At 36.7% G+C, this 13,856-nt stretch overlaps 1 protein-coding gene across 2 annotated transcripts; it reads right to left on the bottom strand.

Annotated features, from left to right (window-relative positions):
* Positions 1-1,416: 1,416 nt before the first annotated feature.
* On the bottom strand, positions 1,417-11,225 carry LOC124157567 (calmodulin). Of its 2 annotated transcripts, none has more exons than XM_046532405.1 (4): positions 10,802-11,225; positions 9,777-9,951; positions 8,390-8,632; positions 1,417-3,372 (listed from the first exon to the last, which is right to left on the bottom strand). In XM_046532405.1, the coding sequence occupies exons 1-4, from the start codon at positions 10,802-10,804 to the stop codon at positions 3,344-3,346; spliced, it is 450 nt and encodes a 149-aa protein (XP_046388361.1). In that variant the 5' UTR covers positions 10,805-11,225; the 3' UTR covers positions 1,417-3,343. The 2 variants fall into 2 exon arrangements, with proteins under 2 accessions (XP_046388361.1, XP_046388360.1); XM_046532404.1 differs by lacking the exon at positions 10,802-11,225 and adding an exon at positions 10,322-10,381.
* Positions 11,226-13,856: the final 2,631 nt, after the last annotated feature.

Raw genomic sequence — 13,856 nt, 5'->3', positions numbered from 1 at the left:
TTTTCAACCAGCTACTAAATAGATAGCCAACAATTAGTAGCCACAAGAAATTGAAAGCATGTCACCTTTTGACACATGAGGAAAAAACAAGACAGAATGGTTGTACTGAAAAAGGCAGACTTCTAACCTGCTCCTTTATTTGTGAAACATTTCCTTATATGAAATCATGTATTTCAAACCAGAACAGAATTATCATTCATGGATTGTTATAACATTGAGTTACTAATGAAATAGGCCTAGTGTCTAAATAATGATTCTATGTAGAAATGCTGAGGTGAATAAAAAAGTAACAAGTTTGTCATGAGGTATTTCCTACGGAAAAACAAACTCATTGCCAACAAATAACAAGATTATTGAAGGCATCTACGTAAAATATCACAGAGAAAACAACATCTTAACATTATATCAATGTAATTACTGATATATCATTGTTAAACACAGCACCACCATGGACACTAATCTTATATAGTCATGGCTGAATTAAAAGTAGTGAAGAATGCCTCCTTGCAGAAACTTGTGATTTTTTAAGAATTTTAGTTACATTAGCTGTGACTGGATTAGGATGTGACCAAAACCAGTAAATAAGCTAACAGCTGGTAACATTTTCAACCAATTTAGAGGTTCAAAAATACTCTGCCAATAAATTATTTCCGATACACAGTCACTGGCCTTTTCACAGCTCTAATAAAGTTAAATACTGATAGCACACTGCATCTACACTGGGTGGAGCTGGCCAACTCACCATTCCATTCCCTCATTACATGAAATTCCTCCTTTAAAACAATTACCCGAATAAACTCGAAGAACAAAAAGGATATTTAAGTACCGAACCTGCATTTCTCAGTTCTAAATATTACTGATTCTTGAGAACTTTGCTTCATACATTTATCACAGCTCCTCCACTTAATAAAATCCCTCCAACCATTAAATTTTTAGCCTAATGCAAATATTATGTGTAGACTATGAACAAACTGTTAGCTATGATAAAAGACAATGCTCCATTTCAAGCAATGAATAATAGATATTATGATAGTTAAAAGGTAACGTTTTCCATTAATTTTACGTGTGAAACTGCTTTGGATGACGTGGAATTAAACGTAAGCACTGTGACTTATGCTGTGGTGCAACTATGGAATTCAGAAACACCATAGTCAATTACCAAGAAAGATACACCCTGCCCATTAGACAAGTGACCTAACTTTGAGTTTTTAACTATAAAACTTGATAACACACACTCATTAAAAGAGAAACATGAACCCCTGAAGTGAGCCCCTGAATACATTAAGATTAATACTTTTGCAAAAACGACACTCATCTGAATGCTTTACGCAAACCCAAATCCACACGCGTCTCTGCCTGCTTTTCAAACATATCTAACAACTGATATAACACTTCAAGGCAAATCAAAACTCTCTATAATGATGAAACACATTTATTTTGTCTTTTATATTCAATGCAATCTAAGGTCACCAAATACAGTAAACAAGGCTGTGGAGGAAGTATTTAAACCATCATCCCAAGATTTCCCTGGGAAACAGCCGAGATGGGTGGGAAGGTGCAGATTCCAAATGCATCTGCTCCTTTTCTTAAACCCCTCTCGGGATGTAGATTATGAGAGATAGAGAGAGAGGGAAAAAATGTCTACTCTCCTCTTGAATTAGGACCAGTTAAGACACCGACACACGCTCTCTAATATTGAAAGTCCTCTGGTCCACTCCTGCTCCAAAACCTTGCCACAAAAATGTTCACTTCTCAATGATAACCTCTATAAATCTTGTATGCCATTATGTGACCATTCCTTTCCAAATTCCTATAAACACTGCAACCATCATAGCCAGCTGATTGCCCCAACCCCTTCAATCGTGTATGGATGTACAGGAAACAAGACTCAAGTGCAGAGGGAGGAACGGGATGGGAACAAGGGGAGGGGGCACCAAAAATATTTCTTCCAATTCCAATAGACATGTGCAAGGACACAGAAAACATTTCAAAACACTAAGGTTTCCAAGTACCACCAAATTTCTTTTCGAACAAATGACCCTCGCACCAATACACTCTCCGCCCACACCCACCGCACCGCCATTGTAGAAGGTTGTGTTAAACTTTCTCTTCAGAAGAATATATCGCATGCATTCCCAATCGCTACGAGGGTCGACTCCACCTGCCTACCATCCATCACACACGCACAAGTACACACACGCCGGGATGCGCACACAGTGAGAAAGAAGCTTACAAATTGCAAGAGCACAAATAGGGGAGAGGGAACGGTTGCCAGACACCTAAGCATCTAGAACCGATTTAGAGGCCATTGTGCAAACTTCCCTGAACCACCGCAAACAAGATTTCATAAACTGCGGGGCAGAAGGAACAAGCACTTGATCCTAACAATAGTAATGAAAAGAAGCGAACACGGCATATTGACACAGCTTGGACAGGAAAGTTAATTATCAGAGAAGACTAAAAAAACTTTAAAAAATGTAATTTTGGGAGCACAAAGAATTTTTCATCTACATTGCCTTTTTTTCCTCTCCCCTTTATTTCGATAAACGGCTACGACAACAGAGCACATAAAACTCCTCTTCCTAAAATTGATCTTCATAGCTTTTTACTTATAGACACAAATTTCACAATTAAAACATGATAAATTCAATAAAATCACGATTAAAAAACGTCAGGGTAATAGCGTATGGGTTATATCCTCTTTACAAAAATTTACATGACCACTCTTGCACAAACTAATACCAACAGTACACCCTTGCCACCCAACCTTACCTCCCCATCAACAACCTTACAGGGCCAAATTCGTTAACAACCCTCCAACAAATCATTCACTCAATTCTAGCAGCCAGTTCCAGAAATTCACGTTGACCACCACACTGTTGAAGAAATTATACACCAGGAAACAAAAACTCAATGGAATATTCCATTAATAACAAGATACTTTTAATAAACAATTAATGCCAAAAATGGGAACTCCCAAACAGAAAACGCAAAAAAATTGTCACTGGCAAAGTGACTGAGTCAAGGATTCAGTGGAGGGAGGTTTCTGAAGACAAAAGGTTGAACATAAATACTTTGTACCAGGTCCCTTTACCACTTCCAAAAGGCAAATCACTGCTCACGGCTTCCTCCTGCGTATATGTTTTGAAAGTACCAGCTACTTCTCCAATTAGTGTTGTCATTTTCAGTGTAAGAATGGAAAGCAGAAATGCAGACTTGAATTTTTCATTCAATTTTTATCAATAAAACACAGGCATCTTCACCCTCAGCCCTCCTTGATCAATCTCCTCTTCTTCCAACTCCTCCATCTTCTGGCATCATGATGTGGGTGGCCCATCACTTTTCACTTTGATGTCATCATGGTGACGAATTCTGAAAGGAAATGCAACTCAGCATAAACACTCAACGCTCGAAATGTTCGATACTCCAAATTCCCCACAAAATAAATGTTATTATTTACAAACAGCAGCCAATGTGGCAGACAGAAGAGCCAGCTACTATTATTATGAGTTATGAGGAAATACCTCAATGTAGATAGTTTTGCTTGATCATGTGATTAATAGATTTAATAAAACTAATTGAACATTGGCAGAAAAATGTTTAAAAACATGTAAGTGAATTTTGGCATTTCCTACTGCATTCAGGAACAAGAACTTGTAAGATGGCTGACCTTTAATCCAATAAGCACTACGTAAAATCCTAACACTAAATAAAATTAAATTCAACTTAAAACCACAGATCCTTAGATGACAAAAACTTACAGCAAATAATCCTGATGCAGATAACATCTTCTTTATTTATGAAGCATACCCATTATAAATAATGAAATGACAGCAGAAAAACATTCACTGTATTTGAAAGGTGTGAATGCTAACAACTTTGCAAGAAAAGAATTTAAAACACTAGACAATAAAGTCATTCTGTGCATTAAGCCTCTGCTAACAGTACAAGCAGGTGTGCAAAAACACGAGGTTTTTGACAGATAAGCACATTCAATTTTTTCAAAGCCAAAAATGGTCATTATTGATTTCTAACACCTATTCATTCACACTAAGACTGAGTTAGGACACACACTGATGTCGGTGTACAGGAAGGATTAACAGCAACATCCTTGAGCATTTAGCAGCCGAAGGCTAGTAAATTACAACAGTGTGTAGCCAGTAATCAAGAAAACATTATGTATAAATAGGATGAGTAACATAAAAAAACTGAAGCAGTTATTGCAAAACTCAAAATAGGCATTAACAGATATGAAGTAAAAAATTCATTACATCATTTTGATTTAGCATTGGCTGAGTTTATTTATGCATCGAAGACCTGCTATAAGGTGAGATACCAGACATCACATGAAGTATTCATTCATAAAAAAGGGAAAATTCGGGACTACTATTCAATTAAGGAAAAATTATCAGCTTAAGTGAGCCAAGTGCCACGATAACAATAAAACTAACAATAAACTGCAAAAAATAGGGTAACACGCACCTCTCAGAGACCTATTGGATACTTCCCTTCATTAAACAAAGAGTATTAATGTAATAGCAAAACACAAAAAACATAAAAATAAGGGCCTCATCCAAGCCAATCCAGCCATGTTTGGGTTCCATTATGCTAGACAAAAACTTAAGTCCAGTTATTTAGTAAATATTCAGTAAGCTTATTGATTTTAAAATCATTAGTATTATCAATAACTATTAAACCATAAAAATACATGTTTCAGAGACCATTAACCACTAAAAATAATGGATTCTTTGAAGAGAAAAGGCACAAACAATCACTTAGAAAATGAGACTCTCCATCAGCTTGCCCTACAGAAGTCATGACCATTCTACCTTCTAACAAGAAGTGGTTAATTACTAATTAAAGACAGGACAACCTATATGAAAGAGTGCAAAGTGAGTGATTTTCAAAGAGACCTAGGGAGATGCATATAAAACATCAAGAGGTAAATATGCAAAATATTTCCTGCAAATACATTTTCAAAGAACAGAAGTAGGTTAGAATCAACACTGAAAAAAGGTGGGAAGTGATGAATGAACACTTGTTGACAGAAATTACTATGCCAAAGGAAGCTATGACAAAAGCTTTGGAAATAGAATCTCAAAGGAAGAAATTATCCATAATTAATACTGTCAAAATTTATCATTCAATGATGCCCAAGGTAGAGATAAAATCAGGCAGAGTAATAATCTAAAAAGACCCCTACTGACTTCACTGAACATGACACCTGGCAAGTACTTTAATCCCAGAAACAATGGTCTGTCGGGAATTTTACACAAACCAGAAGGAGCAGAAAATAACACCAATTGACTATACCTTGCCCACTCTTATTACACGTTATACTATGTATCTAACTACCTCTTTGTGAAGAAGAAAGCATTAACAATAATGGCTACTATCACAATTTTACTGTTGAAGGACAACCACCATCGGCCAAAAAACAAATTGCATATGAAATCTACAATTCACTTACACCCATGATTTCACACGGAAACAAGTTAACTAATTTCCCTTACTGAACCGAAAAGGCTTTTTTTTCAAAAGGAAAATCTCAGCTATCATTGATACGAATCACAGAAACCTATGGCAAAAAATCTTTGAAGAGTGTAGATTTATTTAAAAGAAAATGACCCAAGTAAAAAACAACAAGCAAATCATTAAAAATTACCGAATAATTAATTGCACCCCATCACAGGTTACTAGATTCGAATCACAATTAAAAAAAAAAGTTTAAATAGCTAAGCCATGCATTGAGCATTATCAAAATTATGACAAGTACACATTTGCTTAAGGTTGATATGAAATCTATCATTCACTTACACCCATGATTTCAAATGGAAAGAAGTTGACTTATTTCCCTTACTGAACTGAAAAGGCTGTTTTTTCAAATAACAATGCTTTTGAATCAACAGAGTAATTATCATAGAGTATTGCCCCAAAAGATTGATGCTAACCGAGGGTGGCAAAACAAAACTTATTACGCATCAAATATATCTATGATCATTAAAGGCAAGTTAAGATGAAGTTATAAATCGATTATTTTCAACAACATTCGTTTTCATCTAAGCTGCACCCTACTTAACCATTTCCTTTAAGGGAGAAAACACTAAAGTCAATCAAGGTGTTAAAAACTTACAAAGGCTGTAGCAAAGCTGAGCATTTTGTAAATAAAAACCACACATGGATTGCTAATCCTAAATTAAATGCATTCACCAAACTTGTCTACACACTGCTGATGCTACTACAAAAAAACATGCATACTTCTCAAGGTAGCCAATGGTGTCGAGGTTCCAAATCCCTCCCTCACCAAACGTGTTTGCGACTCAACTCGAGCAAAAACACCAGAGATAAGTTAAACCAGCCTCCTAATGTACCATGCTTGTCGGCTTATAGTTGTTATGGTAGTTTATACTCCACCCAACAGGTACTTAATATCACTGAAGTTAGCATTCAATCAATAAGAGACTGGTTCAGTTTCAGATTGGGATTATTTCAAAGTAACTGCATAAGACAGTCACCAGCATAAACAAAAACATCTCCCGGAGCTCAAACAAAAAGATGTTCAAAAACAAAAGCAATCAGTGAATCAACTTCCAAAGCTTTTGAAGGGTTCAGCACGCTAGGGGGCAGGGGACCTACGGACAACCATACAGGTAGGAGGCAAATAACATTCCATAAGGCACTGAAAGGCACTGACCACCTAGGGCTTCTAAGTTTGGATACTAGACGTCCCTGAACATCGACTGAAAATTATTTGAGCAAGAGCACGGAAATCTGGAAGAAGAAAAGTCTGCATTGAAGCGAATGAAAAGACAACATAGTTATTTTGTATGGATATTCCTTCATAATCCAATTGACTGACAGGTGATTAAGAGGTTTTGGAAAATATTTCACTTTGGCAAAACCATTAAGAAGATAACATTCCTAACAAGATAAAAGATAAATAAGCATAAGGACCACAAAATACTTTTATGTATAAAAACATCAGTCAAATGAATAAATGGCAAACTTCAGTTAAGGCTTGAGTGCACTGATAACCAGCCCAGCAGATAATCTCAAATTAGAAATTACCAGAAGAAGGTAGGCAAAATGATAAACTAACAAGAAGCAATCATTCAAAAAAGTACTCCCAGTTTAACTGGTTGCTTGCAAACATGGACTTCGAGGTGTGATGTTAGTTACTAAGTTGTAATGTATAGTAGAGGGCCTAACATAGTTTTAAAAAATAGCTTCTAGACCTAGTAAATCTGCATAAAGGTATTGATAGGGCTTAATGTTTGGCACTGAAAAAGTGACTCTTCCCCTATCATTAAGCAAATATTTATTCAATTGCGCACTTTGTCTACCACAAAAACTTCTGTTTCACATTGATGATATAAACTGCATTAGGCAGAAAATATGCCAGTAGTATCTGTATGCACACACGTTCAAAAAATGACCAAATTACCAGCAAATGGAAATCTGAACACGCCACATATGTTAGACCACATTTGTAGGGAACTATGGAGAACATAGGCAGTCATTTAAGTCATTCCTGTTATACGTCATAATAGATATTACTGGAAATTAATACTTAGCCAGATGCCAACCTTTTTTAAATCACTTCACCGAACAATGTGCATGTGAAATATACCGGGCATAAATGCAAAACATGAAAATTAAGCTACTTGCAACAAAAAAAAAATTGTGAAACAAAGGTAGGCCTCTAATTCCAAGACTAAATTGCAAGCATATCACAGGTATCTGAGCAAGGAAGTCGAATTAGGCCTATTGCATATTCTTACGCCTGTAAAAAACTCATGACAGTATATTGCTAAAAAGGTGATCATCAACTAATCATTATGCATGACTTACCTTCACTAAATATTATACTAACAATTGCATTAAACACTTTCCCTCTTAAAAATTTCCCTACAAAACATATCTTAAAAAGAACTTCACTATTATGATACTGGTATATTTTAAAAATTTCAGTTAAGTTCTAGACAGTCGTTTCAACAAATATTGACGAAAAAAGCAAAAACATAATTATAATCATGAATGGATTTTCCAGGAAAGGCCCTTATTTTAGCAATCAACAATGAGCTAATAATAGCTAACATAAATGTGAACTAACTACTATGAACTATTGCATATTAACCACTTTCATCAGCACAGATAAAGTGAAACAGCCAAATGCTTTATAATGAGGGTAGTACCATAGCATCTCAGTCAACATCTAAAACAAAATTACACAGGAACATGGAAATCCAATAACAATCATTCACTCCAAGTCGAAACTTACCCTCATTCATTCATCTCAGATACAATAACAATTATTGCATTACAACAGCACCGAAAAAATTATAGCGTATAAAATTTAAGCACTACGGCAAGATGCTGGAGGACTTACCTTCGTAGTTGACTTGACCATCACCATCAATATCTGCCTCACGAATCATCTCATCTACTTCTTCGTCTGTCAACTTCTCACCAAGGTTGGTCATAACATGCCTCAACTCAGCTGCACTAATAAATCCATTTCCATCTTTATCAAACACCCTGAACGCCTCCCGAATCTCTTCCTCACTGTCTGTGTCTTTCATCTTCCTCGCCATCATTGTAAGAAATTCAGGAAAGTCAATTGTGCCATTACCTAAAATAAAATTACCGAGGCATGAGACTATCACACTTCTTAAAACAACCTACCAGATAAGGTAATACAATGAAGCAATCTTAAGTCAATTAACGGTCCTCTGCATCGATTCTGAAAAATGCGATAGGTCCTTTACGGTTAAATTTACGAATTTGGCATATTTGGACTTCAATTACGGTAAAACTTTATTAAATAAATACCCTTTCTAAGATCGACTTAAGCAAACTTGGTACGAATAAATCTTAGAAGGCAACATAGACGTGGCTACTATGCCAATGCAACAGAACTTATTTACAAAAAAGCTGGCCGAGACGTCTTGTCGGGAAGCTATTAATGACAGCCGATCAGTACATAACTATGATTGAGAGGACACGCTGATGTCCACGAGATGGTGATCTTTCATTTCCGAAACTTAGAACGCAATGAAAATAAACGGTTGGATGAAGAGAGCAAATACTAATATGATTCGCATAAGACATATTAGTTGCACGTAGGAAGAAGAGCCATGACTTGACATAAGCTAAAATTCTTAACCAGTATTCCTCTTGACAGCAAAGAAAAACGGACATGCAATGCGATAGCACTTCAGGAAAATCAAGAGGGTAGCTCAAATATTATTGAATTCACTTACACCTCATAATACCGCATTGCCACAAAACAACGCCCACTATCGAAAGAAATGTGAAAAATTAGAATATGCCGTCACAACGAAATCTGAACGAAGTGCTCGCCAAATGCACAGCTAAAATGAAATCGTGAAGATATCATTCCTATACTTTTGACACAGCTTTCCTAGAAGCGGAATAACGATTAACAGACACAAACGAATGTCGTCGTTTAACAGCAATGAAATATCACATTTAAGGTCACAAAGGTAAGACCTAAATATTACTAACACACGATTTCATGTAAGGTAGTGCCAGCTACCACAATAAATACATATAAAACTTGAATAACACATACTACCGATATCACTAGAAATGCACCTGAAAAAATTAGCACACCAAATTATCAGTGAGCGCCGATTACTCATGTTTAAAAATAAACTGCTGCCACTCTCGGCTCATTGTTTAGACACAGGCAAAAGTTATAAGATTGAAACCGACATATTACTAAAATGTGGAATAAAAAAGTTTTGACATACCATCGGCATCCACCTCATTGATCATATCCTGCAGTTCCGCTTCTGTGGGGTTTTGTCCAAGTGACCTCATTACTGTTCCCAACTCCTTGGTTGTGATCGTACCATCTCCATCTTTGTCGAACAAAGAGAATGCCTCCTTGAATTCTGCAATCTGCTCCTCAGTCAATTGGTCAGCCTGTAAGCAACGAAACGATTTGAAGGGAAAACCAAGAGAGACTACAATCTTCCGTCAAAACGACGTACAGTGACTTCGTTCAACCATGGCAATTAACACCTATGCTAATACAACGCCGATTCCGTGATATTTAAGCAAAATTCATTCATGCACAACCGTAGAAGTGTAAATGTTCCAAAGCCATGAGGAAATTCCTATTTACGTCCAAATGAGAGGTAATTGTTCCTCTGACACGTACTGCTAACAACCGCCGAGAGAATAGTTCAACTTAAATTCGGTTAGAAACTACATCACGAAAGTAAAGACTTCGCCCACCATCAAATTGCACAAACAAAACTGAAACAAGTTAATAGTTCACAAGTTAATTTACCCACTGCTGGATTCCTGTCCTTACGTTACCGGTTACTATGAGCATTGATCCAGACTTATCAGCAATCCGCAGTGCAGAAACTATGCTTCAAAAATGGTCCATTAATGCAATAACCGAATATTTAACCGACAAAAGCCGTTAAATATCTTACGCATTCACAGCAACCGTTACCCGCTGGAATACGAAATTCCGCAGCAGAAGAAATAGGTCTATTCACGCCAACACAATAATTCCAGGAAACGTAAATAGTTGAACGAGTAATCAATCTTAAAACACTGGCACAATTTATCACCGAATATAGAACTTAAAACGGGAATAAGAAACGCCTGAAACTATTTTGCACTTCCGCCGAATGACTCAATCCGCTATGTTCCGCAATCGACGGCCATTGGCTCAAATCGGGAAAATAATGGCGAAATTTGAATCATTTCTCTTCCATTCACAGTTTAAAATGCACGATGAATATGTTTGAGCACTCACCATCGTAGATTCTTCGCGGATTCTTCTACCTTCTCGAAATCTCCACTCCTACTGATACCGACACCACACACCCGGTGACACGAAATGCTTCGAATGGAGGAGCCGCACGGTAAACACTGTTCGGTATACCTCCGCCGAACAATTACCTTCAGAGAAGAAGTGTTACACACGCTAAATAGTTCCCCGAGTAGAAACTAAAACATCTGGGAAGCACAAAACTGTTCATATGTTGCACCTTTTCCGTCTGAGTTCCACCAAATTCGAGCACAGAACGTGGATTAAATTTCACATGCGCAAGTGAATGGGCTTTATAGGTGCTGGGTGCGGTCTTGTTTACAAGACTTCCTTGCCCGCCCGTCTAACGTCCAAACTAAGCTCGCTTCTGATTGGCTGGTACGCACCTGCAATGCGTCAACCTCTGATGTGTACAGTCGACCGTCTGTGGAGTCAGACCGGCGTTCTGCGCCGGCGAATGAAGATATGAAGTTTTGTGGGGCGGGGTCTCGACTTAGTTCGACATGGTGGCTTTCATGATATGTTTTTTCAAATCCAGTGCTATTAAATAAACGCCTTCTTTTTAAATCTGCGGAATATTACCGGAAATAATTTTACCGCGATAATTTTCGAATTTAATCTGGCGAGAAGATTAGTGAAAGTTCAAATGAAGACAGTTTTTCGAGGTTTCATCACACATAATTGGAGTGTATTAGCGTTATAATAATTTATCATTTTATTTTTGAGATTATTTATATTATCGCTGATGGTGCCGACGTTGTGAAGTGAATTCTTCCAATGAAATCTGTTAGGGTGGGTAGTTATTTTTTAGTTTCCTTTGAATTTGTGTTTATCCTTGGTTACATATTTTGATATAGTGATTCAATTTTGCATTTGTGTAATTTAATAATTACTAATGGTTTGCATGAGAGATTTCGCTTTGTGTGAGATGGTTTTTTTTACTTCCGGTGAAATTATTAGGTATTCATATTTTTTTATATCGATTCGAGTGCTTCGAAGTGTGGAGGTGAATTCTTGGATACCTTTAGTAAGATGCATTGTCTTCAGTTCGTCATCTATTTGTCAATAATTATTCTGCATTATTCATTGGGAAGCTATACGTAAGATGTCTTCTCTACCTGTTGATACGTCACCGGCATTTTAGATGAACGTGTGGGTAGACATGGCGGGAAAATTTTAACATAGTTGTAGGCATGAATTGTTTGTTTAATTGTTTAACCCAGCCGCGAATTTTCATACTAGTCATCGGTAATGGATTAATTACTGTGTGTTAAAAAAGTTTTTGATAACATGCTAGTGGTAGATGTAATATTGGGAATATTTCTATTTAACCCAGTCACTGTTATTGATTCGTATGGATGTATGCGTGTTCTCTGCTGTGCTTCGGAGGAAGTGCTTTTGAATTAATATCATATGATTTTTCATTTTTTTTATAAATTTGAGCGTGGCTTGTATATGTTATTTCTAGTTTCATTACGTAGATTTGGGGCTTTCAAGTTGCTGATTGTAGATTTTTTTCCCAGAGTACTTCAAATTTATTTTTCTCGGTTGTTAATAGTTTATTTAGGCTACTGCAGAGTACTATTGAAAGTTAAAAAGTTCTTAAATTCTCGGTGCTAGTGGCGACGTTACAAGCTCTCTGCACGAAGAATTATAACTTCATTTCGATTTATTTTAAATACCGCGCAAGTATTTTAGGTAAAACTTCTTGGTGTAGGTTACCGTTTTTCCAATGAAGGCATTACATTTAAAGATTGTTTTGATGGAATATTCCGCTTTGGTACATTGAGCCATACACCATTGTGAATATTTGTGCAGAATTTATTTTGTTCTTGGTGGTATTATTTCAATCTCATCTTTTCATTTAATTTATTTTCGATGTTACGGAGCCATGATTTGTTAATAGTTTAAATTGTTCGTTCGAACCTTTGATGGAATTATAATACTGTGGAATTTGCAGCGTCTTCAGAAACCCAGAGCGTAATAGAAAAACAATCCCATAGTTGAATCATACTAAATGTTGATCATTAAGATGACTTGTAGTTTCGGAATATGTGTTTGAATTGAATTTATGAACTTACTAAAAAGTAAACTAAAAAAGTAGTCATTGGTGAAAATTTTGAGTGTGGCTTATTTATTTTCTTTTGCCTTAATTAATGGGCTCTATTAATGGCCAATATTTTTATCCCTATGGGACCATATTTTGGTTTATTCATCAAACAAATTACAGAATACAGTCTGTACGACCTTGACTGCTGTCTAATTTAGGGGGCGTCACCTCAAAATTGTCCACATCTGCACAATTTTGGAGTGACTTCCCCCTTCCCTTTCTGCCCTTCAAATCATGCCTGTGCTGTATACGTGAAGGTAAGCATGAACTGTGTTGATTAGTCCACAAAAAAAACGTCAAGGCATGAATCAAACTAAATCCCTCTCGTTTTCCTCATGGTGTACACCAACACAGCCAATGTATCGACTTGTTGCAGTTGCTTGAAATTAACTTAGGTCGCGAAGCCAGGAAGGCCGTTTGACGATTGCTTTCTATATGAAGCCAATTTGAGTACCTTCTGAGGGCGCAGCGAAAACCAACGCAGACGTTATTAAGGCCTTAATAGACGACCTACTCGTAATGAACCCTGGGAATTCACGCCCCCATCACTACCGGTCGCTTAACCAAGCTTTCATTGAGGAGATTGCAAAAACTTGTTAATTCCAAGGTTATAATTAGGACCCAGAGTAACCCAAAGAAAACCCGCAAACTAATCAATAACTTCCACATCAGGGATCTCGAATAGGTTTTGTCCAACGTCTAGTAGCTAACGCACGCGGAGAGGAGTGCCATTTCCTCACGTCGCATAGAGGTGAGAGTATATATATTTTTAATTGAATTTTCAGTTTAAAACCCCTACCACTGAAAAGTAAAAGATTTGATGAGGATAACGTTTTCTGATAATGCGGTAGATGCAGCTATCGACTTCTCGTCAGAAATTGAGTCGAGAGAAATGAGATTTGAAAAATCCATTTAACTAGTTTTAAAAAA

This window comes from Ischnura elegans, chromosome 4, assembly GCF_921293095.1.
Source record: "Ischnura elegans chromosome 4, ioIscEleg1.1, whole genome shotgun sequence".
Lineage (NCBI taxonomy): Eukaryota > Metazoa > Arthropoda > Insecta > Odonata > Coenagrionidae > Ischnura > Ischnura elegans.
The sequence above is the reverse complement of the archived record's forward strand: the minus strand, read 5'-3'. Positions and strand labels throughout refer to the sequence as shown.